General features: G+C 36.9%; 1 protein-coding gene across 1 annotated transcript in view; it reads left to right on the top strand.

Annotated features, from left to right (window-relative positions):
- SPAG9 (sperm associated antigen 9) overlaps positions 1–26,709 on the top strand; it is a 143,918-nt gene that overhangs the window by 73,598 nt on the left and 43,611 nt on the right. The window contains exons 4-6 of the mRNA XM_007465223.1: positions 3,930–4,024; positions 9,955–10,105; positions 19,026–19,067. Of these exons, the coding sequence (XP_007465285.1) occupies positions 3,930–4,024; positions 9,955–10,105; positions 19,026–19,067 (288 nt within the window). The remainder of the gene's footprint in view (positions 1–3,929; positions 4,025–9,954; positions 10,106–19,025; positions 19,068–26,709) is intronic.

Below are 26,709 nucleotides of genomic sequence, written 5' to 3' on the forward strand. Positions count from 1 at the left end.
CCTTTCTAGTCCAGTCTTTCCCATGATACAGATGGTTCCAGTCTTCAGCTTCCATTTTCCTTTCACTAGTTCGGGTGATCTCTTATCCTGCCCTTGGTAGGGACCTATATTGTTGCTTTTAAGGAATGTAAAACCCCACTGCACTCAGTTTCATTTGCTTTGGAGACTAGTGTGCTTAACACTTTCTTGGGGAGGTGTTGGAATTTCTTCCTGACATGTGAGGTTTGATTATTACTGTTTTAACTTACATAACCACACACTAAGCATGAAGTGTCCCAGAATTGATATTTAGTGGTGGAGGAAAAAGATTGGCCACAGAGGGCTGGAACCATAGAGCTCTTGAAAAACAGGAACAGCTTACACAGCAGCCTTTTCAGTATGTAAAAAATAACCACATTTTAATAAGACAGGTACTTGGTAGATATTAAAACTGTTAAAGAACAATTGATTGTTGGAGGTCTATTGTTGGTTCTTTTCACACCATTCAATTCAGTGCCTGAACAATGCCCTGTACTGGTAGTGCTTATCAATGCTGATAATTATAAGCATGTTTGGGGGAATAGGTTTATGTGCCATAAATAGTTGATAGTGGTGAATAATGAATAGTCATTTTGTTTTTTCACTGAAGTTTTAACCTTTGTAGTAGTTGAGGATTGTTAAATTGAAATATGTATAAAATATGCAGTCTAGAAAAAAAATCATTGTAAAGTGAAATTTCATATTTTCTCTCATATACGTATTTAGCAAAAGTGAAGATGTGTTCCAGCAGAAAAAGCAACCTGACATCTTAATTTCAAATGAAAAGATATAATAATTTTTCTATTTCTGATCCTTCAGAGAAGGACAGCCCAGGAAGAAGAAAAGATCTCAGGAAAATCCTAAATACCAAGGCAGAGATTTGGGTCTCTCTAGTAACCAAGGCAGATCTTACATGTAGCATTTTCATAGGGTCCCCACCCTTAGTCCTAAGCAGCTTCTATCCTCTGCCCTGATAGGCTCTCTGTATTTCGTTCTGCCTCGAGGAAGGTTTATATAACACAGATATGGCTGCTTTAAAATGTGGGTCTTTTCTATTCTAGCCCACATTTTTCTGTGTTTATACAGCTGTACTAGAAATACAATTCAATTAGCAATTATAAATAGCTATCCAATGCTAAAGAACTAGGTGTCCTTTAAAGGTAAATTCTGAAAACCTTCAGGGAAAGGAAGTCTGAAGGATTTAACCTTAATCTTTCCACTGTTACTTCTAACTAAGGTAACCTTTGTTATAGGCTACAAAAAAGTTGTTTAAAAGCACTTTTATCAAAAGCATTGTTTGCTGCTTAAGGGAAATCTCTGGCTCTTTTTGTAATGTGAATAACTGTTCTCTAACTTCAAAATTTTATACACATTACTGAATTTGCTTGAAAGAAGACATATCTTGAAGAGGGCATTGGAGGAAATATACATACTGTTATATTAATCACTAAAAACTTGAAGCCCGGTCTTACATCAGGGACTGTTTAAATGCATTTTCATCTCATCCTCTGAGTAAATTCTTATCATCCACCCCCATTTTACAGATTGAAGCTTAGAAAGAGAAGGTGGAGTGATTTGTCCCAAATTCCATGCTAGTATGTGACTGGATTTGAACCTGGGTCTGTCTGATTCCCTTGCCTGAATTTTCAATAATGCTTTTAGGTTATGAAACACATGGACGTTAAATGCACTAGAACATTTTCTTTGCCTCTTTGTTTTATGCCATCTCAACCACTTTAAGAATAGTGGCTTTGTGGATATACTTATAGGATTTTGAGCTGCATATGGAAGGATTCAAGGCCAACAGAATTAAAAGGATTTATGCCACTTGTCTTCAAAACCTCTATTTTTGCCTTGCTTTTCTAATAACTATTGCCTTGCATTTCAGTTTTAGCCACAGTTGACAGTCAACCTCTGCTGTGAAGATTTCTCTAAGTGGGAGGGGAGTTGGGATGTTCTAAACAGTGTGTTAGGGACCCTTCTTCATGACTCCAGCTACTTGTTGCTGAATTGACTCCTGGATATATGTGTGAATTAATGTGCATTCCGGAGAAAATTGAGAGTTGCCATTCTGAGATAAGGAGGGATGGGGCTGGTGGGCCCAATAGTAGGTTATCTAAAGCATATCCTATTTTACTCTACCTCTCTTTTCTACCTGGCAGCATTGCCCCCTACTCAGTTTTTTATTAAAAAAAAAAAACAAAAACAGAGCTACTCTGTGAAGCCCTGTAATTAAAACTTAAATTTTTATGTACAATTTATTATTTCTACTTTTTTGTGCATATATAGAATATAGTGCATATTTTATTTCAGACATCAGGAAATGCTTTAGGATGTGGGGTTTTCTTGTGGGAGTGAGGAAGAAAGGACAATGAACTCATTGCCTGCCTCCAGAATTGACTGAAAGGGCAGATACACCATGAGTCCTATAATGCTTAACTACTCTGATGACTGAGTCAGATGGACCTGAGTTCTGGCCACAAAGCCAACTAGCTGACAGAGCACAGTTAATCATTAACTAGCTGGTCAAGTTGGGCAAGTTATTTTAACCTCCTTAAACTGGAGTTTATCTAGAAAATCATATTGTTGTTGTGAGGATTAATTGAAGCATTGTACAGGCACTGGCTGATTTGTAGTTGGTGCTCCATTTTGTTGTTGTTGTTCTGTCCTATTAAGTGTTAGTTTAATTGCGTTGAAACCAATTTCATATGTAGACCATTTTGGAATGTCAGAAATAGTTACTTGGGTCAGTCATTTGAAGAAGGTTTGGAATTCAACATCTAAGTTAAAAATTTTTTAACGTATTCATTTAAGACAAGAATCAGTCTATAGAATGCACTATTTGGGGTAGAACTGATTCCGTATCTTTGCATTTATTTAATCTTTTTATTTGTCTATATTGAATAAATATCAATAGATTATTATAAAAGCAGTCTAGGGGAGATTTCTATTCATTTGAATGCTTAAAGAAACTTAGATTCTTCCATTTGAACGAATCAAATTCATATAATCACTCTCCATTATAAAAGAATTTGACTTAGATTTTCTAAAATCTTTTGAAAATGTAAATTGGTATCTATTTGGCCCAACCATCACTTTGTTATACTAGAGTCTCATTTAAATTTTTTCCCTTAAAGTTTTCCCTGATACAAGAAGGAAACAGCTCATTATTTCTGACTCACTGACACAAAGACGAAAACTGTGTTTCTGCAAAACTGTTCTTTAAATGGTGGTAAAGAAAAAAATCTTTAAATTTAAAAGTCTTAAAAATGCTTTCATATACCATATCCATGTGATTCTGTATTAATTTTTCCTTGTCCGATACATTTCTTATTTGGGCTAGTTTTAATTGGGGAACAGCCTGATTGATTCTTTTATATTTGATTTGATAGAATTACCCATCTTAATCCATGCATCAGAGTTCATCTTTTTGTTTATTTGAAGTAAATAACAGTTTCAAATTGATTTACATACTTCTTAATTTTTGTATATGCATGCATGCCAAGTAAAATTTTCACAACAAAAGCATACTTTAAAAAAAAAAATTTATTTATTTATCTGGCCACACTGGGCCACTGCGGGATCTCAGTTCGCTGACCAGGAATCAAACCCTGGCCACAGCAGTGAAAGCGTGGCCAGGGTTCGAAAGTGTGGCCAGGGTTCGAAAAAATTTTTTTGCTCTGCTAAGCAAGATGTTGGCTACTTTTGCGGACACTAGCATCCTTAAATGTAAGCATTTGCATATTCCTTTGCCGTTAAAAGAAAATTTCATCCTTAATATTCTTTTACATGGAGCTGTAGTCTGATAAATAAGAAATTTATATTAAAAGGTTTCCCTTGCTAAAACAGTATGTTTTTATTCCAGGTATTAGTCTTAAAATTTTGTGTATTCTTTTCTTTCTTCAAAATAGATGATCCATAATTATATGGAACACTTAGAAAGAACAAAACTTCATCAGCTCTCAGGGGGTGATCAACTAGAGTCCACAGCTCATAGTAGAATTAGGTAAGCTTTTTAATACATTTTTGCCTTGGGAAAAAGCGAAATAAAATAATCTGTTTGTTTCTGTTTCTCTCTGTTCTTTAATCCTGGAACAATAGTTAAGCTGATTCAAAAAGCTCTCTACTGTAGTTGGAATGCTACAGGAGAGAGTAGCATGGAAAAACAGAACAGCTTTCACTAATGAAGAGGTAAATTGTGAGCCATGCTATATGGCAACATATCGAGGTATTTTGATTGATTTCTGATATTTAATGAAGATTACACTAGGTTTAAAATTGTCTAATTTGTGAGAATGCTGAAAAATTTTCATTTCTCCTGTATAATTGGTTTAAAAGTCCTTTTTGTTACAGAGAGGCATGTTTGAAAGGGTTAGTAGCTAAGACTTTGTAGGAGTGTGAATAAATTATGTAGATCTCCAAGCACTGTAGCCAATGAGCTAAGCCAGGACTCTTAGTGGAGAGGAAAACAGTTAATAGGCTTGCCGTGGCTCTGGATTGCTGCATAAATGCTAGGAGCAGCAGCTCTATGGTTATGAGGTGGGGAGAGCGGGATGACGTCATCGCTTCGGAGCTGCTGCAGGATGGAGTGGAAAGCTGCTGCTGATGGCATTGTTTTTGTGGCAGCAGCTGAATGACAGATCCTCACTACAAAGATACCCCTTTGGCCCCCGTGTAGGCCTCCTGGTTCCGGTGTTTCACCATGCCAGCACAGCGCCATGAGTCCTGGATGCATGCTGCTGTTTGTGTTTGGCTTTGTTGGCGGGGCGGTGGTCATTAATTCTGCTATCTTAGTGTCTCTCTCTGTTTTGCTGCTTGTGCACTTTTCTATTTCTACCGGAGTGCCAGCTCTGACGCAGAACCTACCAAGGATACTCAGGTACTTTAGTCTCTCTTAGAAGTCCCTGTTTAGTTGGTTTTTCTTGAATTTTTAGCTTCACGGATCTTCCTTGTAACCATTTCTGTTGCAGACTGAAACAATGGAAAATGGATTGAAGCTGAGATTTCATTTCTTATTTATAGTAATTTATGGGCTGTCACTTAGGGATACAGCTTGGTGTTTGGAAAGCACCGACTTAAGAAAAAGATTTTCAGATTGTACTTATACACGAGTACAAGATCAGTGTGGTCTTGTTTTAAGTGTTCAAAGAGTAAAGGGAGAGCAGGAGTCGAGCATTGGGTCTAAATTTGCACAGTCTCTTCGTTTAGTATCTGAGTATTTAGGAGCAAATAATCTTTTATGGTGGGACTTGAAGTTGATTAGGCACAGGCCATAGGTGTTTATTTTGTTCCAACTATCCTTTGACTGATGGAGGTTCAGGCATCCTTTTTACAGTTTTTGCAATTTTTGATAGCAGCTCATGGGAACTGACAACTTAAATATTTTCTTTCTAAAACAAAATATATTTTAAAGCAAAAGGATTTAAACCTTTTAGGGCAAGGAATTCATTTTTTTCCCCCAATTATTTACACATCAAAGTTATGAAAGCTGTACAGAGCCTATTCACTATTGTTTTGTCAGATGTTGCCTTTTCTTTGTAGACTTGGATGACAAATATCCATGCCCGCTTGTGCGGGGTAGTCATTAATCTCTGTAGCTTTTCTGCTCTTCACTCTACTTGCACGCTCTAAGAACCATCTTCTATAGTTTAGAGATTTAATGTTTTGGTTTCTTTTGTTTTCTAACTCATCAAACTAAAATTGATTTGTTGAGATTTTTGCTTTGTGCATCGTTTTAAATGAGGGTTCATAGTGTATAGCTTTTTATAAGTGTTTACTTAAAACTCAACTCCTAATTGTGGACTTAAAGTAAGGTGAATTAAAATAGTAAATTCCCTCAATGTGTTCTTTTTTTATTCATAGGTCCATTCATGTTCAACATTAGTTTAAGGTCCAAAAATTAAATTTCAACTGTGGTCTTAAAACTAGGTACTTGGTCATTTTTTTTTCCCCCTGATTTTATAAAAATCAGGAGCAAATCTTACTACTTGTGTATATTTTAATACATAAAGGATTTGTATGTATGTATATATAGGCTTTTAGGAAATTGAAAAATACCTTGACTCAAGAATATTTAGACTATTAAAATAAGATTAGTCTTAAAGGGCTGGCTTAGGTTTCCGTTCCATTTAAGATGCCAGTGCTGTGCTGTGCCATGCAGTGCAGTGCTGTGCCATGCAGTGCTGTACTGTGCCATGCAGTGCTGTGCAGTGGGTGAGAGGTTTGGAGTCAGACTGCCTGGCTACAAACGCCTGGCTACAAACGCTCTCCACATGCTAGCTGTGGGGCCTTTGGCAAGGTGCTTACTCTCTGTGCCAGAGTTTCCTCCTCTGAGGTTCTTACCCCATTGGGTCGTTTTAAAAAACACGTGAGATGATTATTTTGTATTCAGTCACTCGCAAGATGTATTGTAAATTAAACAAGTAAATAATTTTCATAGTCACTTATATCTACTACATTTTTAGCAAAACTATTTTAGCTCTAGCTGTTTTATTCATAAAATAACTTATGATTAAATTCAAAAAGTTCCTTGACATAAAAGTTGCTGTTGATCTGATTGAAGAAAGTCTTCCATATTCAGTCTTTAATATTAAGATTAAATTGTCAAGAAGTAGGTAGCTCCAAGGAAAGTACATGGGTCTTGAAGTCAAAACAGGCCTGACTTTGAATCCCATTTCTGCTGATTACTAGTGCCTAAAGTCTCTAAGTGTCACTTTTCCTTATCTGAAATCAGGGAAAATAATTCCTATTTCCTTATGAGGATTAAATGAGATAATGTAAATAAATCATCCATCTGAGTGCTTGCCACATGGTGGGTGTTGAACAAATGTAATCTTTTTACTGCTCTTTATAATATGTACAGTAGATTTTATTAATTATTATTTGTTTTAAATGGGAATAATAAAGCTGTTTCAAAACATATTTGCAAAGTTATTTATGCACCTAAGATAACATTTAAATAACCAATTTAAAAATGGATATATGGCAGTTTTTAAAAATATGTAACAAGGATTCTGATAGCTGATGATAGCTTTGTTTCTAGATAGTAACGCATTGTTGAAACGCCTGGGGTTTAAATCTGCCACTTGATATTTTCCCACATGTATTTCATTCTTTGGTTTCTTTTGTGAGTTTTACTGAAGCGTTTAATATATAGGGTATCAAACATGCATACCAATATAGTACAGGACTAATGTTCACTTTTCAGGGTTTCCTTTTGAAAATAGGACTCTACTTAATGTGCATAATTACATGTCCTTCTCCCTCCCCGCCAAGTCTTACGTAGTTTATCAGTAAAAAAAAGGAGAGGAAAGATGTGTGTAGTAATACAATTTTTCCAGAGTTGGAACAGTGTAAACTAGAGCATCATTAACCCTCTTGACAGCTATCGGTCTCTGAAGAAAAATTCCCTCCTTGTCAAGCAGTTTCTGAAAGATAAATATAAGCAGTACAGAGGTTTGAGCTCTGCTTATAGTTTGGGTTGTAGATGTAGTATTTAACAGGAGTAGGAAAGTCAAACTTGGACCCACAGCCGACTCCGTCCCCCAGCTTTTCCAGTATTTAACATGTGTGAAAATGATTGTGTTGTAATTCATAAAGGAAGATAATTCTCATGACTGGCCTGTATTTTGATTTCTGTTGCTAGTGTGATGAATTCGAATGAAGTTTGTATTGTCTTTCTTTGCACTTGGGGTTAGAGAGCCTTCCATTAACTTCCATCTGATTAAATTCCTGGTCACTTTTTGCTAAAGTCATTAAGATATGTTAAAAAACAATAAGTAATCTAGTAGCTCTTAGACCCTTAGATTTTCAGTTCCCAAAATACGTTCCCCACCCAAAATTTCCTTCCCATCGTTGTCACCATCCTTTGGTGAAATAAAGGGCATTTTAAAATCAAGCAGAAAAGATGTGGCAAAGGGGTGAATCATTCTCAAGAAAGAACAGGTTCGGGCTTCCCTGGTGGCGCAGTGGTTGAGAGTCCGCCTGCCGATGCAGGCGACACGAGTTCGTGCCCCGGTCTGGGAGGATCCCACGTGCCGCGGAGCGGCTGGGCCCGTGAGCCATGGCCGCTGAGCCTGCGCGTCCGGAGCCTGTGCTCTGCAACGGGAGAGGCCACGACAGTGAGAGGCCCGCGTACCACAAAAAACACACACACACACACACACACACACAAAAAAAAAAAGAAAGAAAGAACAGGTTCTATGATATGTGGAAGCATGTATGTGTATAACGTGTTCTGTATTATCCAGTAAGGATATAATAAATAATGCCTCTTCGCTGTGGACTTAATGACAACTTTCTTGCTGAACCAGCATTTGGGAGTAACTGGTATAAAGAATAGCTGACTACTTTGTTATTTGGTTGTTCTGGCAGGTCGTGGAGACAAACTTAGATTTGGTTTTAAAATCTAGCCTTTTATTATGCTGCCTACATGCGTTTGAATTTTCCTCCCAAATCAAATAGGAAAAGTACCCCGAGTGTGAAGAAGTTATAAATAATTAACTCTTGATAGAGAAAAGTCCTGTTCTATTTCCTTGTGCCTACAACTTTAATAAAATGCAGTCTCTCAACCCTTTTGCTTCACCTGATCTTCAAGGAGGTGTTTGACAGTTGTACTAATCCTTTCTGATTGTCACTAGGAATGAAAGCAGTGTACCCTTTGCGTTCAGTGAGGGCACATTTCAAAAGTGGCTTAAGTTTCTTGGTATGAAAATAAGCTTACAGCATACTTATTTAGAAAAACTGAATATTTTCCAACATTTATTTATAACCTCAGTGTTTCTGTTCTAACTTACATTTTTTTACCAGCTGCACTATGGTTCCTAGAAGCTCCAAACCTTTGGTGTCTCATTGCTTGCTAATTTCCATTTGAGTTAATGACCCAGGATGACCCAGGCTTATTTCTACCCTCTAAAAGTCCTTTGCATTAACAAAGGATGTGTTTCTTGTTAAAATTCTATTATTAAAATTGAAACTCTTGTTCACTGGAATTTCCCACAAAGCACTGGAAACTCTACAGTCTTTCATAGAATTTTTTGGCCTCCTTGTTTGGAGAAACTGACAATTGTTTTCTCATACATAATGTGGTGGAAAAGTTGAGAATTAATGTTTTATTCAGAGACATTACTAAGGACTATAGCCCAGCAGGGCAGCCTCTCAGATAGCTCTGAGGAACCATCCCAAACCAGCAAAGGGAGGAACCAGGATATATAGGAGTTTTTGCTGAGAAAAATAAATAAATAGATAAAAAACAACATATAGTGGAACATCAAAAGATTTCTGCTAATCACAAAAGACAGACATCTCAAGTTAATGATTTTAATGCTTTTCTATGTATGGGAACATGCAGGAGTCTGGGCTCATTGAAATTATTCCTTTGATATGCCTCTTAACTATCTAGGGTCAGTATACTGTTTTTCTCCATCCTGAATTCCCTTCAGGGCCCTCCATCAGGGCTGGCTGCAGTGGCTGATGGCTGAATGGCAGGCAACGTTGTTTGTTTACTGAAATGGCAGGCAACATTTTTTTGGTCCACATGTTCTTTTTACCATTTAATCAGTAGCCCTGATTTAGACCATATATTGATTTTCCTCTAGGCAGAGAAGAGATACCCTGAAGAGGCATGGTAAATATCTAGGGATTAACACGAGGAATTGGGAAGTCTAGAAGCAGGAGTTGGGGTAAGGGGACTCATCAGTAACCTAATAAGATTTCCTAAACTATATTTTACTACCTTTCTTAGTTGATTCCCTGGGGCTAATTTAGCTTCTGAGACTGTCCTTTCTCTTTGGTAAGTCTGCTTGTTCAGATAGGCAGACAGAATAATTTAAGAGTGATAATTCTGAAGCAGTGACAGCCCAGCCTTATTACTTACAGTCATGATGAATAACAGTTGAAAACGAATTAATGCTTAATTTTTCTCCCCTCTCCAAATAGAAAAGAACGCCCTATATCATTAGGGATTTTCCCATTACCTGCTGGAGATGGATTGCTTACACCTGACACTCAGAAAGGTGGCGAGACCCCTGGATCAGAGCAATGGAAATTTCAGGAGTTAAGTCAACCACGTTCTCATACCAGCCTGAAGGTAAGCTTTATTCTGTGAAAACCTTCAATTTATGTTTTATAAGCTTTCTTATCCAAATTGAAGTGCTAGACATCCAGAACATAATAAAATGAAATAGTATGTACACATTTTTAGTTCGTAAAACAGATGCTTTTTTTAAATTGGAAATGAGCTCTTCCCAAGAATTTTAGTTTTTTGTTATGCTTTTTCAAGTTATATAGGAAAACAAAGTCAAGCTTTGTTACATCTTGGTTGTCATACTAATGACCAACATTTCTATTTGATTTAGGCTATTTCTATTTGATTTACATTATATGAATTTAGGATGGGGTGACCAGTGAACCTAATTATGTTTTTTAGAATTGAAAATTATTGCCACCTGAAATCCTTGGTTCACTGTTAGGAAGCTTCACAATTTAGTAGGGCTTCACTTAAAAAAAAAAACAAAAAAAACCCCATGATACTTTCCTCAAAACCTTCATAAAGCAATATCCAAAAGTGCATTGTGTTTAGCTAAAAAGGCCTGGTGTTAGTTCATTATAGATTATGTTCTTGACCAAGATCTTGTCACCAAATAAGTTATAAATATAAATAATAATATATTCTAAGAGTGGAGATATACTAATAATTGAAAATAATTGAAGTTATAGTGTGTATCTTATAAAGTGCAATATTTATAAAGGGAACACTGATTATAAAGGAACCTTGTTACATTAGAAAATCTACTCTGTCAGAAAACAAACAGGCCACCTACAATGTATACAGGTGAGTTACTTACGTCTTTATCTCCTTTTTCTGGTCTCTTTTTCTCCAAATTACTTATCATGGTTTAAGTACTTATATAGATAGCTCTTATGATACTTCTAAATTACGAAGTCATTTACTTATTTACTTTGTTTCTCTCCAAATCCATGCTGTTTGTTTAGTGCTTTATCCCTAGCACTTAGAAAAGGTGTCTAGCACATAATCGTCACTCAGAACATGTCTGTCAAATGAATTATTTGTTTTAGATGTTAGAAAGACTCTTTTGAAGATAATATAAATGGTCTGTTTTTCAGCTCTAGTAGGTAGAGGCATTTAGAATCATTCCATTGACCTCTGAAATGTGCTCAAAACAGTAAACAGTCAATAAATATTTCATAGCTTTGCTCTCCCTGAAAAGTATTTTTAACAGTAGGCCTAACCTCACCTTTTTCTCATTCTCCTTTCTTTTTTGCTCACTTTATTAGAAGGTAATTATGCAGCTGCTCAGTATCAGTCCACAGTGATGCCACTAGGAAGTTTTCTCATTCTTACCCCTATGGCCACACTGACTTTTTTAGCCTGCCTGTTGGTTTAATAGGTCTTCCAAAACACCCAGCTCTCAATCGCCCACTTGCCATGTCCCTTTCCCAAAACAAAATTAAGTAGCAGGGATACTTCTGGGACATCAAAAATGTATACCATATGGTAACTGTATTTTAACTACTATCCAAAAAGATACCTTAAAGAGAAGATTGTTATTTAATCCAGTCCTATATAGTATACCTGAAATCTGCAGGTATACTATACTATTTTATATAAGGGACTTGAGCATCTAGATTTCGGTATGCACAGGGAGTCCTGGAACAATCCCCTGTAGATACCAAGGGACAGCTGTACTGGAAAATCTGCCAGGACTCATGCACCTAGAAAAATATACAAGTTGTTCATAGAAAGAAGTATTTGTACATATTATTCCTTTACTTATTGTATTTTTGTGGGGGAAATCAACAAACAAATAAATGAAATCACGGAATTTCAAGTAGTGTTGTGTACTATTTTTAAAAAGCTAAGTAAGGGGCTAGAGAGTGATTAGTAAGGAGGAGTGCTTATTTTAGAGTGGTGAAGGAAGGCCTCTTGGAGGTGGTGACTTGTGCCCTGAAATGAAGGAGGTACGGGTGCATGGAAAGGTCCAGAGGACTGTGTGTTTCAGGACGATCAACTAGCATCTGTAAAGACCCCGAGGTGGGGACAGACTTTGGTGTGTTTGAAGAATGTTTTTTTTCCTCTTCATCCCATTCCTCTGAGACTTCAGTGCTACCTACTGCACCAATGTGCCTTTTTTCACAGTTACCCAAAATATCCATCTCTCTAAATAGTATGATGGGGACTTCCCTGGTGGCACAGTGGTTAAGAATTTCCCTGCCATTGCAGGGGACACGGGTTCGATCCCTGGTCCAGGAAGATCCCACATGCTGCAGAGCAACTAAGCCTGTGAGCCACAGCTACTGAGACCTCGTGCCACAACTACTGAAGCCTGCATGCCTAGAGGCCGTGATCCACAACAAGAGAAGCCACCACAATGAGAAGCCTGCATACCACACGAAGAGTAGCCCCTGCTCGCCGCAACTATAGAAAGCCTGCACACAGCAACCAAGACCCAACACAGCCATAAATAATAAATAAATAAATAGTGTGATGGAAAATTCTCATTCCCATCTTGCCTTGTGGCAGCATTTGACACATTTGAATACTTTCTGCTTTTTTTTTAAATAAAATTTGTCTTTCCAACTTAGTTTTCTTCTGATTTTATTTTTTAATTGTTTTTTATCATTCTTTTGTAAAAAAATTTATTTTATTTTTGGCTGCGTTGGGTCTTTGTTGCTGCGTGCAGGCTTTCTCTAGTTGTGGTGAGCAGGGGCTACTCTTCGTTGCGGTGCACAGGCTTCTCATTGCGGTGGCTTCTCGTTGTAGAGCACGGGCTCTAGGCACATGGGCTTCAGTAGTTGTGACACACGGGCTCAGTAGTTGTGGCTCGTGGGCTCTAGAGTGCAGGCTCAGTAGTTGTGGCGCACAGGCTTAGTTGCTCCGTGGCATGTGGGATCCTCCTGGACCAGGGCTCGAACCTGTGACCCTGCATTGGCAGGTGGATTCTTAACCACTGCGCCACCAGGGAATGCCCACTTTCTGCTTCTTGAAATGCTTTCTTCACTTGGCTCCCAGGATACTTCTCTCTTTCTCTTTCTTCTCTTTCTCTTTCTCTTTCTTTCTCTCCCCTCCCCCCTCCCCCTCCCCCTTTCCCTCTGTCTGCCATCTCCCCCCTCCCTCTCTCTCTGGTTTTCTTCACAGGTCCTTTTCCATTGCTGCTTTTGCACCTCTAAATGTTGTAGTTCTCTAGGGCTTAAATTTCAGTCCCCTCCTCTACTTAATGTGGGTAGCTCAAGTTTCATGTCTGTAAATACCATCCACCCATCAGTGTTCACAAGTTTGAATTTCTGACCTTGACCCCTTTCCTGAACTCCACACCTGTGCATCCTATTGCTTTTCTATATAGTTTTCCCACATACATATTTGTATCCTGCTTAGGTTACTACCAGTAGAAGTATTCTTTCAAGGCCAATCTAAATGGCACAGCTTACATGAAGCTTCACCTGACACCTTTTAATGGTCCTCAAATCGAGTTTAGAGATCAGTTTAAGGCAGAAAGCAGAGGAGTTTTATATTGTATCATTAACAGAAATTTCTTAATGGGGGGCTACTAGCAAAATTGGTAAAAAGGAACTTCTTATGTTAAATGACATTTTCTGTTGAAAATGTATTATAAAAATGCTAGGGTGGAAATGGGCAAAAATGTTAAGGTAAGGTTGTTCATCCAAATGAATTATATTCACGAAGGAGGAAATAGAAAGTGTATATTACTCAAGAAAGGTGGTTGTGGTGGGAGGACAGTGAAAAGATGTTTTCAGTTGGCAGGGTGAAGGGAAAAATACTCTTAGAAGGCGCGAGACTGGGTTGGGTGCTTAGAAGAGGAGTCCGATAGAAAAAAATTGATACATCAGAATTATTGAGGAAGGGCCAGAGGAAAGGGATCACATATCCCATCTGCCATTAAAATCTACTTTATTGACAGGACATCTCAGTTTTTCCTCATCTTTTGCTATTACAAGCAATGCTGCATTGAATAACCTTGTACATAATTTTGTACTTGTATTTATAATTCCCATAAGTGGGTTTGCTGGATTAAAGCATGTATTTAAGATTTTGCTAGATATCACCAAATTGCCTGCCAAAGGGATGGTAGCTGTTTGTATTCTCACCAGCTATGTTGTATAAGTTCTTCATTGCTTTACAAGTTTAGAGTTCAGATATCTCTCCCTTGTGCCCAAATATAGAAAGAGAACAAAGTGTTTTAAATATCATTTAAAATATCCTACACATAAAATTTTCATGCTGTTTTCTAGACCTTGGGTAGTATCACTTTGGCAATGATTTCATAGATTCCATCTAGTTTCACATGTACACATATATATGTATATATACACCTATGCATGTATATGCACCTGCGCATGCCTAAAGACGTGTGTGAGTATACACATATGTATATATACTCCAAAAATGTATTATTTTTTCCTTTAGAGTCTCCTGGGTTGTTGGTTATTAGTAGAATGTGACTTTTAGACCTGAGAAAAACACTTTTAGCTAAAAAGCAATTGGATTGATACCTACTTGTGAAAGTTTTAAAGAGTACTTTTGAAACCACATGACTTGAAATACTTCAGTGGAACTGCTGTGAGAAGGTCTTGTTAGCAGGGTTTGGTATATAAAGCCAGTGGTCAATGTGTGCTGCATTCGTCAGGGGACGTGCTTAGCATGCAGAATGGAAAATTTCTGAACAGAGCCAGCATTATTGTTTAGAAGAATTTTCCATCCTCCTCCATTTGTGTTAAATTGTTCCTATTTCTTTAGTTTTACCAAGCTTGAATCTCTATAGTAGTTAAACCTTATTCCTGTGTCTTTTGTGATTAAAGATCCTGTTGTAAAACACATGTGTGATTTTAAATTTCAAAACAGTTAAAGCTCTTGGTTTGTTTTGTTTTTAACTTTTCATTTTGAAAACATTTTAGACTTATAGAAAAGTTTCAAAAATAGTACATCACCCACCCAACATTGGTATGTTAACTAACCATGGTAAGATTATCAAAACTAAGAAATTAACATTGGTGCAATACTATTAGCTGAACTACAGACTTGTATTCAGATTTTGCCAATTTTCCCACTACTGTTCTTTTTCAGTTCCAGGATGCAATCCAGGATCCCACATTGCACTGAGTTATGTTTCCTCAGTCTCTTCTAACATTTGACGGTTTCTCAGCCTTTCCTTGTCTTTCATGACCTCCAGGCTTAAAGAGTACTGGTTAGTTATTTTGTAAAATATCTCTCAATTTGGGCTTCTCTGATGATTTCTTATGATTAGATTGAGGCTGTATATTTTTGGCAAGAATACTGTAGAATGCCGTAGTGGTGATGTTAACCTCGATTGCTTGGTTCAGCGGGTGTGTGTTGGATTTCTTCACTGTAAAGTTACTGTTTTTCTGTTTATAATTTAATTAATATCTTGGTGGATATATTTTGAGACTGAGCCAATATCCTGCTTCTCCTCAAACTTTCATTTACTGATTTTAATGTGCATCAGTGAATCTTACCTACAATAATTATTACTGTGGTGTTGTAATGCTTATTTTCTATTTTCTTCATCCTACATTCATTAACTGTAATTCTTTGGGGAGGGAGAGCTGCTCACTCCCTCCCTTCTTTCCTTCATATTTGAACTCAAAGGTATTATTTTGTTCTGTAGGTTATCCAATGCTATTACTATTTATTTAGGCTGCTTTGGGTCTTCATTGCTGCACGTGGGCTTTCTCTAGTTGTGGCGAGCGGGGCCTACTCGTCCTTGCGGTGTGAGGCTTCGCATTGCGGTGGCTTCTCTTGCTGTGCAGCACTGGCTCTAGGTGTGCAAGCTTCAGTAGTTGTGGTGCACGGGCTCAGTATTTGTGGCTCGTGGGCTCCAGAGTGCAGGCTCAGTAGTTGTGGCGCACAGGCTTAGTTTCTCTCCGGCATGTGGGACCTTCCCAGACCAGGGATCGAACCTGTGTCCCCTGCATTGACAGGCGGATTCTTAACCACTGCACCACCAGGGAAGTCCCATTACTGTTTATTTTGTTGCTCAGAGTGTTTCAGCCTTGGACATCAGGAGCTCTTTCAGGAGTCATCCTACACCCTTTCGACATGCCCATACTCTTTTGAGTCCTTCCTTCCTGACACCATCAGATGCTCCAGGCTCTTGCATTTTCCCTGCCCCTGCTGTGCAATCAAGTGCTTCTCCAAGAAGCCTTGGTTCTGTTTATTGTAGAATGGTATTTAGGAACCAAGATCTAGGCACTAAATGTGCTTACTGGTTGGAATGTGATTGCTTCTAGGCCCTTTCTTCTGTTGATGCTTATGTTGGGTTTTCCCATTAGTTTATAGTATACATTATCTCCTTTTGGATGTTTATATTAGTGTTCACAGTAGGGTAAAATAAAAATAGAATTTTAAGAAAAATGGATTATATGTTGTGATATTTCAGGTTGGTTTTGCTTGGGACAGAGGGTAAGGAATTTCTTCTATAACTTCAATTTTTATTTACAAACTTTCCCACTCACATGTATCCTCATTAGATAACTTCAGGAATCATCCACAGCTGACAGTTGCAGTTTGAAGGGAAAAGGGAGTTAAGATTTACTCTTCTTAATATTTTGGTACTTGCCCATTCATTTTTATTGAGGTGTAACTGACAAAATTATAAGATACATACTTTCTCCCCTTTTAAACTCTTGCTTAGAGAAGAGGCAGTGGAATTAGTTCTTTCTTAGTGGGTGTTAATCAATGAGATTTTTTTCCTCTTTTTGGCATATTTATTGTGTTGTTTATTGACCAAGATGCTAGTGTATGTTGAGAATGAAAAATGGTAAACTCCAAATAAACAACACTATTTAAAAAGATGGTATTTAAAGCTTATGTTTCTAATGTGACTTTTTTTTGAAGTAATTGGCACATGAGTGTTTATTACTATTGATAGTTAATGTTTAAACAAACTCTTAGAATAAGAAAAATAGCTCTAAGTATTTCCTGTTGAAGAAAAATTACCTTGCTTTTTGCATTAAAAAATTTTGATGCCTACCAGGTCACACACAATGCCAGATGCTAGAAATGTTGTAAAGTTGCTCAGAGTCCAAATATTTTAGGAAGTAGGCTTAATAATTTTTTTAAAGTCATATTAATAATGTTTCACAATCAAATAATATCGAAAATCTAGAGTAAAAATGTATAGTTGTCCAACTCTAAATTCCATTCCTTTGCCTCAGTCATTGTGAATAGTTGGTATATCATTCATACCCTTTTCTTTATATATGTACACAGATAATACATACTCATATATGTCTTCATAAGATAAATGGTTTTAGGGACTTAGTCCAGGTGGTTAAGACTTAGCCTTCTAATGCAGCGGGTGCCAGTTTGATCCTTGTTCGGAGAGCTAAGGTCCCACATGCCTTGTGGCCAAAAAAACCAAACCAAAAAAACCCAGAAGCAATATTGTAACAAATTCAATAAAGACTTTAAAAATGGTCCACATCAAAAAAAAAAAAAAAAAACTTAAAAAAAACCCCAAAACGATAAATGGGTTTATGCTCTAAGTATTTCCTGCAGCTTGCTTTTTGGTTTTCATTTTAAAGTGTTATGTTCACAATCTTTTCATTTTTATTTAGAGAGTTATTTACCTAGCTTTTGATGAAATGATAGTTGAGAAAAGTTGAAGATGAGAATCCAGAATCAAAGATCATGTAAACAGATATTAAGGGAGAGGCATTCTGGTTTGTATAAAGTAAATCATGCTATAGATTAAATGGAATATCATCCAACTGTATAACAGAATGAAATCTTGCCATTTGTGACAACATGGATGGACCTAGAGGGTATTATGCTAAGTGAGAAAAGTCAGACAGAGAAAGACAAATATCATGTGATTTCACTTATATGTGGACCCTCAAAAAACAAAACGAACAGGCATAACAAAATGAACAGACATAACAAAACAGAAACAGACTCATAGGTACAGAGAACAAATTGGTAGTTGCCAGAGGGGAGGGGGCATGAGGTGATGAGTGAAATAGGTGAGGGAGATTAAGAGGTACAAACTTACATTCATGAAATAAAGAAGTCAAAGGAATGTAATGTACAGCATAGGGAATATAGTCAATAATAGTCAATAATATTGAATTAACTGTGTATGATGACAGATGGTACTTAGACTTATCGTGGTGATCATTTTGTAATGTCTAAAAACATCAAACCACTATGCAGTACACCTGGAACTAGTATAGTATTGTAAGTCAATTATATTTCAATTAAAAAAAAAAAGAAAAAAGTGAACCATGCTTTGCTCATCTGTGGGTTTTTTTGTGGGAATTAACAGAGAGCTAGGAGAGCTGTATTTTAGACTTTTCAAAAGACTTTGATGGATTTCCAGACTAAGAATATTTAAAACTTGAAGTTGCTTTGTGTTTAAGAAAAACACTTTTGTCTCAAAGAGGGCAAATGTACAGATAGAAATGAAGAATATGAGTAAACAGATGTTTTTGTGAAAAAGGACTTGAATCTTGTTTACCCTTCGATTGTTAGTGTTCTCTTAACAGTTTCAGAAATGGGGGGGGGGGGGGGGAAGTGTTCTCTTAACAGTTTCAGAAATGGGGGGGGGGGGAAGAAGAGTGTGGTTAATGTTTCCAAGTAGAGGCTAAACTGGAATATTTATTCTGTTAATTACTCAAGATGATTAGGATAAATTTCAGGAAGATTTCACACAGCTGTGTGAATAGAAAAAAGGGTTAAGTGATAAGCTGCTTATTGACAAAGTATAAGGTAAGACAAGACCCAAGAGGTGGCTTTTGAGTCATGAGATGGCTTAAAAAAGAGGCTTAAAGGAGGTTATTTTAAGTCAAAACAAAACAAAACCCCCAAACCCTCATTTTAACAAAGTAGATAAAAGAGATGGATCTTGTTATTCTGAGAGGTAGCACAAGCCAAAGATACTTAGAAATATGCTAACGCCTAGTAAATACATGATTTTTTTTTTTTCTCTTTTATAATCTTTCCCTCTTCTTAGGTCAGCAGTAGTCCTGAACCTCTGAAGGCTATAGAACAGGAGGTGAGAATGGGGTTTCAAAACGTTTCGTAAAAAGTAAATGAAAGTGATTAACTTTTGGGTACTTTCTCAGCTGCTATCTTCAGGACATCAAGTGCTCAATTTGGAAGACTGCTGATGTTATTCCCTGAAATAAAAAAGAAAATTATTTCTTCTACAGTGGTTGCTAGGGCTTTACTGTAATCTGTAATTTACTCCTCTCTAAAGTCAGCATTTTGAAATAAAGGAGAGAATAATAAGTAAATCCTGTGGAAATTCAGCCTATTTCTATTTATCCAGCTCTAGGTAAGAAAACTTGTATGCTTTGCACAAATACCTTCCTCAGGGCAGAATGTACGTAACTTGTATGTATCCTGGAGACAGCCTAGTATGTCATTTTACCATGGGCTGCCTCCCTATTTAAACAGATTTGTTCAGCCCCAGTCAGGGCACCATTCAGCTTCATTCAGCAAACATCTTTTGAGAGCCTACTTCATGTCAGGCTTGATATGCTAGGCCCTGGGGATATAAAGACAAAATAAGACTTTCTCCTACCTACTAGGTCAGGGTTAACCAGGGTAAGGCCTTCAGCAGGTCCGTGACAGTGGAACAGTGTCTTTTTCAGAAATACCTTCAGAGGTAGGTCACCCGTGCCTTCTAAATTTTTTTGAACCTACAGTATAATTTACATCCAGACTTATTTCACCTAAATGTGTCTAGAATCATGCTTCTCAGTGTTTCTTTGGGTCACAGACTCCTCTAGGAATCAAATTAAACATACGAAGCTCTCCATAAAATACTTGTATACACAGAATTTTGTGGTTCTCTTATGGTGTAGTTGTAAATTAAAAGAGTGTCAAAACTACTGCTTTGGACACAACTTTAACTTGGGGAGAAAGAAATGTAAACATAGAAATTAAATATAAGGTGATAAGTGTTATAGTGGGTATCCATTGGGCTAGTTACTTTCTGTAATTTTGTCTCTTACTTACATGAGGCTTAAAATCTTTGAAGCTAAAGACAAACTTATGTAGCAGAGTTGCTTGCCCCCCTTTTAGAACTTATTTCAGATGAAATCAGGCGGCTACTTAGGAAAACACTGTATTGGAACATTTCTAAGTTGTCCTTAGTGGGATAATTTATTTTTATAGTTGTGAACTTACTTTATAGTCTTTCTGAACATAAATAGTAATGGGGCAATGCCAGATAACACATGACATATGTATTCTATACAGCACTGGGTACAGGAGGCATTTGATGAATGGAACATCTGAAAGTATCTTGTAAAGGCCTATAGACTTTTAGCCTGATAATCTAAAACCAGTAGGAAAATAGCGCAAAGACCATATTGTTTTCACTGTGGTATCTCAAGTGAAGCTAAAAGTAATGACACCTGTTCTGTTTTTTTGTGTGATACAAAACGTATAACATAAAATTTACTATCTTAACCACTTTTAAGTATACAGTTCTGTAGTGATAACAGTATTCACATTGTTGTGAAACAGATCTCTAGAACTTTTTTGTCTTGCACATCTGAAGCTCTATACCCATTAAACAACAACTCCCCTTTCCCCTCTCCCCTCAGTCCTGGCAACTACCACTCTACTTAGTGTTTCTATGAATTTGACCACTTTAGCTACCTCATATAAGTGGAATCATGCAGTAGTTGTCCTTTTGTGACTGGCTTATTTGACTTAGCATAATGTCCTCAAGGTTCATCCATGTTGTAGCATGTGACAGGATTTCCTTCCTTTTTAGGGCTGAATAATATTCCATTGTATACATATACCACATTTTGTTTATCCATTTCATCCCTCAATGGACATTTGGGTCGCTTCTACCTCTTGGCTACTATGAATAGTGCTGTTGTGAACATGGGTATACAGATATCTCTTTGAATCCCTATTTTCAAATCTTTTGGTTTTATACCCGGAAGGGGTAGTGCTGGATCATGTGGTAGTTCTATTTTTAATTTTATGAGGAAACTCCATACTGTTTTCATAGCAGTTGCACCATTTTACAACCCCACCAACAGTACACAAGTGTCCTAATTTCTTCACATCTCACCAGCACTTGTTATTTTGTTTTGTTGCACAAGAGCGCCATTCCTTTATAGTTATAACACTGGAACCCCAAGTCAGGTTGCTCGTTTTTGTGGGCATTTTCCAGTGACATGAAAGCCTACAATGTAAGAGTTTCTTAAAGACTGAAAGAGTGGGAATGGGGTTACAAAACAAATAACGTTTATCAGAAAGAGACTTGATCACCTGGTAAGTCTCCATTTTTGGCACCCACCTGTGTCATTGCAGAGGATATCTTAATGCCATCAGGCAATTGAAATTGATAGGCCAGTGGTCTTCAGATAAATTAAGCAGCAATTTGTAGTCAAAACTATTAGCCAAAACAGTACACCTGGCCTATGACCAGCCTAACATAGGAATTAGAAGTCTCCGGAAGTCACAGATTGAATGCGAAACCACAGCATGCAGCTCCCCTAGAACCTTATGTTGAGTAAATGTAAGTGCTTCCAGTTTCCATTTAGGCCCTAGTAAAACATTTTCCCTCATTTTGTACCTGGTATCATATGAACTTATTGGTGACCAAAAGTGATACATTTTATCTTTTAGCCGGCTGATATTTAGGTTTGTCTTTTTTCCTTCTATCTTTAGTTGGAGGCATTGTTAGTGACAGAATTTCATAATTTCTTCCATAGGAGATACAATATAAGAATATTGTGCCCTTGGCCAAACACATGACAGAGACTTCCCACCTCATTGCTTTCCTGCTAATCTTGGGAGCTTTATGTCTCCACTATCTGGGAGGCCAAGGAGAAATACGTCTTTTGAAAACTATTCCCTAAAATTCAGAGCTTTTCCCTCTTCAGCTCTCACGGTCTGTCCCTGGGATCCAGCTGTCAGAAGTACAGCCCACACTGTGAGCTATTTTAATGTGTGTAAAATATTTTTATGTGGTAAAAGTATAAAAGGGAAGTGAGTTACAGATCAATAATCTCATGTTATTTGGATAGCATTTTAAAATATCATCTTCTAAGCAGATCCTAATTTACCACTTCCTTGTAGCCCTTAATCTTGAGATCCCCTGAAGTGTCAGAGTCCTTTTCCTGTTTTAGGTTCAGCTCTCTTCTGGTTACTTTATTTCATACTCCCAGATCCACAAATGATTTTGGGGAAGAGGGCTTTTGCCAAGCTGTTTATATTGTGAACTTTTAAATTACTACATAATGTTCTTAAAGGTAAAAATAGCTAGACCTTGTGGGGTAGGGTGATATGAAGGAAGAGGAAATAATTTCTCTACTTGACTTTTATTTGAGAGATAAATGGAAATGACAAGGTCAAGATCAACCTCCAGTTATTTTTCAAATAACTTCAAAGGCATATAAGTTTCTCATTGTAGATGAACTTGATATTCTCTAGGGCTTTCTGAATCCATAGTTTTGATGGGTTTAAGCGCTGTCCATCAATACTTCATCAGAACCTGGACTCTTTATATTAATTTTTAAATGTACTTTATATTTTAAACTTTTAAAGCTTGGGAGTTCATGTATATGATAACATAAATGTGAATTAGCCAGGCTGGTAGATTAACCAAAATAGTGCCACTTCTATTTTTTCTGTTAAATAGAGTACACATCAAAACAAAGACCAAAAAGTGGTACTCAGGGTGACTTCTAGTTGTTTTCACTATAGTCCTCTTTGGCTCCAGAAATATTATTGTCAGTTTTCCAGACTCAACTTCTGACAAGCTAATTTGCTTGATGAAATTTTTTTTTTTTTTTATTTCGGTACACGGGCCTCTCACTCTTGTGGCCTCTCCCGTTGCGGAGCACAGGCTCCGGACGCGCAGGCTCAGCGGCCATGGCTCACGGGCCCAGCCGCTCTGCAGTATGTGGGGTCTTCCCAGACTGGGGCACCTGTGTCCCGTGTCCCGTGCATCGGCGGGTGGACTCTCAACCACTGCACCACCAGGGAAGCCCAGTTTGATGAAATTTTTATCAGATACTTTTATATTAGGTGCCAGTCTCCAGCTCCAGGAAATAGTCAAATAATTTTGTCTTCTAATTTTAACAGGGGAGGAGGTGATAGAGGATTGAACTATTAATGTATTTGATTTGTCTTTCTTCCCATTGGATATCAGCTCTGTATTTGAGATGCACAGAAGAAAATAGTTGGCTGTGTAGTTCAGCTGACTTTATTAGCATATTGTTAATATTGCAATATTTGTAATCAAAGTTATTTTAAACACAAGGCAATAATGAATGGATAGTCCCAACTCATAAATAGTATAAATGGTTTTCTTTTCTCAAAACTTTCAAATTGGGGCTTCCCTGGTGGCGCAGTGATTGAGAGTCCGCCTGCCGATGCAGGGGACACGGGTTCGTGCCCCGGTCCGGGAAGATCCCACATGCCGCGGAGCGGCTTTGCCCGTGAGCCATGGCTGCTGAGCCTGTGCGTCCGGAGCCTGTGCTCCGCAATGGGAAAGGCCACAACAGTGAGAGGCCCGCATACCAGAAAAAACAAACAAACAAAAAAAACCTTTCAAATTGAAAAGAGAATTTCATCTAGTTATAGTAAAACTTACTATGTCTAGTCTCTTTATATACCTAAAGAAATTGTTTTTGAGGGACTACCCTGGTGGTGCAGTGGTTAAGAATCCACCTGCCAATGCAGGGGACATGGGTTCGAGCCCTGGTCCGGGAAGATCCCACATGCTGTGGAGCAACTAAGCCTGTGCGCTACAACTACTAAGCCCGAGTGCTTGCAACTACTGAAGCCCACGTGCCTAGAGCCTGTGCTCCATAACAAGAGAAGCCATAAATAAATAAATAAAAAATAAATAAAGTGATGAAGACCCAACGCAGCCATACAAACAAACAAATAAATAGAAATTGTTTTTGAGACCATACTTCATATATAGATTTATATTCTGAATATTATAATTTTCTTTTACTTAAAAATATATATATTTAGAAGTGCCAACAAGAGCATAGTAAAAGCAAAAGTCACTCATTATCAAACTACCCAGTGGCAACCACTTTTAGAATTGTCATGAGTGTCCATGAGTGTTCTAGCCATTCTTAGTTGATTATACTATACAGAACTGTTTCAGTCCTCAGTCTCTTCGCAGAATATTGTGAACATTTTCCATCTCAGTAGGTATTCTTCTACAGCACAGTTTTTCGAATTGCTGCATAGTATTCTGTTGTATGGATGTTCTATAATTTTCTTAATTTCCTGTTTTGGAGCATTTAAGCTGTTTTCAGTTCTCTGCTGTTTATTTATATAACATGTTATTTATATAACATGTTATTTATATAACATCCTCTATTCATCTCTGATTATTTCCTTAAAAGTATATATATATATTTTCCAATTTAACATAACATTTTCCTATGTCATTGAAAATTCATTTTAAGTAAGTATTGTATGCTAATATGGATATGCTACTTTATTTTTCTTTTGAGAGATTCTGAGTCTCAGATGAGATTTGTTTTTGCTAAATGGATCATCTGTCATGGATATATATGTTTCTTAAAATGATGATGAGCAATAAATAATCAGTAGCTGACCAACTATTATAAAAGTCCAAGTACAGTATAAACTGTCAGAAAATGAGACTAGTAAAAATTTACTAGGATGACGGTCTTCAGCAAATATTCGGGTTTTATCTACGTGTTAGAGCTTAAACCCACCAGAAGAGCTAAGATACTCAAAACTCTTAGTGAGTACAACATGCTAGGTCACAGTCTGACTTTATAGATTTCTCATTATTAAAAACAGAAATATGGGGGGAATAACCTCCAAAAGCCTGGGATAGGGATGAAGAGTGTGGGTGGGAGGACTATTGAAGGGATAAAGAGCTCTCGGTTTGCCATAGAAAATATATTTTCTTTTGCATGCCCTTTGTTCTCATCTGGTAATTGATTTATATTAGTTCAGCCATACATCACAATGCATTATAGTAAATTAAAATATTAAGAGAAGAAAATGGAGATGAAACATTTTAATGTTGTAAAACTAAGAGGTTTGGCGATGGTTAAGTTCTCCAAGTGTGATTACTTTCATTGTAGTTGCTGTCCATCATAGCATGTGTAAGTTGACTATATGTCAAAAAATGTTTTCTTATACTTGAAGAGAATCTTAACCTTGAACACCCTCTTACTTTTCAGCACTTAAAATAACCTAAATCTCTCAGACAGTGTAAGATTGGTATAGTGTTAGTTATTTTTAATTGCTTGGATTCTATTCCATTATTTTTATAGCTATAATGTATTTTATTTTATTTTTATTGAACTATAGTTGATTTAACTATAATGTATTTTAAACCATGTTCTTTAGAAGTTAAGAAAGATAAAATTTTAAAGAGGGAAATAAAAATCACTAATAATCATCCCCCACCATAGCACAATTTAATATATTTATATATTCTTTTTTTCTCCTTAGGCCAAAAGCATGTATTGCAAAATTTTCAAAGTTGTGCATAATGTATTGTTATAAATTGTAATAAATAGCCAACATTTTAAATACTTGGTATGTGTGAATACACTGCTAAGTCTTTATACAGAAAAATTTAGAATAATCCAATGAACTAGGTACCATTATCTCTGTTTTACAGCTGAGAAAACATAGCTATAGGAAGAATACATAACTTATCCAAAATTATACATTTGGTAAATTCACTAAATTCACCCTTATCATCATCATCATCATTACTAGTACTAAACATTTTGTCACATTCTCTTTAAGACTGGGTACTTTGCTGTAAAGAACTGCCTCATTATTGGTAGGTATTGGACAGCTGTTTTTGATTATTTTGGAGTCACAGACCCCATTGAAAATCTGATAAAAGTTGTAGATTCTTTTCCTAGAAAAATTCACTGTACATAAATGTTTGCATAAATTTTCAGTCTGGGCATGTACTTCTTGAAGCCTATCTGTGGATCTTAGAATTAGTTGTAAAATTTTAATGATTATAATATATAAATGACCTGGATTGCTTGTTAAGCATGCAGAGTACCTGATCTCACTGCCTAAAGTCTGGGCTTGGACTTAGAATCTGTCCTTTTTACAAGCACTTCAGGTGATCTGGATGCAGGATTTTTTTCTTTTTTTGGTGACGCCTTGCAGCTTGCAGGATCTTAGTTCCCCGACCAGGGCTTGAACCCGGGCCGTTGGCAGTAAAAGCACGGAGACCTAACCACTAGACCACCAGGGAATTCCCTGGATGCAGGATGTTTTAAGAACACTGTTTACAAAACTGTATCTGAGATTAAGAATCTTGTTATTCCATTGCTGTTTTAGAGTAGCTACCACACAGTACATGCTCTAAGTGTTTGGAAACAAGTCTTTATTATCAAATGATTTTACAAATTGGGACTGCCATTACAAACTCTGACGATGACAGTAATGTAGGATTTTATTGCTAATACTGCCACTCTACTTTTATCTTCAGGTCTTCTATTTAGAAGAATCTCATGTATGTCTGGAAAAACATGATTGCTTAAATATTTCCTAATTACTTGAAAATAATCTGCAGAGATTATTTATTGATTTCCTTTGGTAATCAGTGACTTACTGTTTTTTAATAGAATTTTCTCTCACGTTTCTTAACCCATTTAAAAGACAGTTTTAAATAAATTACTTGTCAG

Source organism: Lipotes vexillifer, unplaced genomic scaffold, assembly GCF_000442215.2.
Source record: "Lipotes vexillifer unplaced genomic scaffold, Lipotes_vexillifer_v1.1 scaffold591, whole genome shotgun sequence".
Taxonomy (NCBI): Eukaryota; Metazoa; Chordata; class Mammalia; order Artiodactyla; family Lipotidae; genus Lipotes; species Lipotes vexillifer.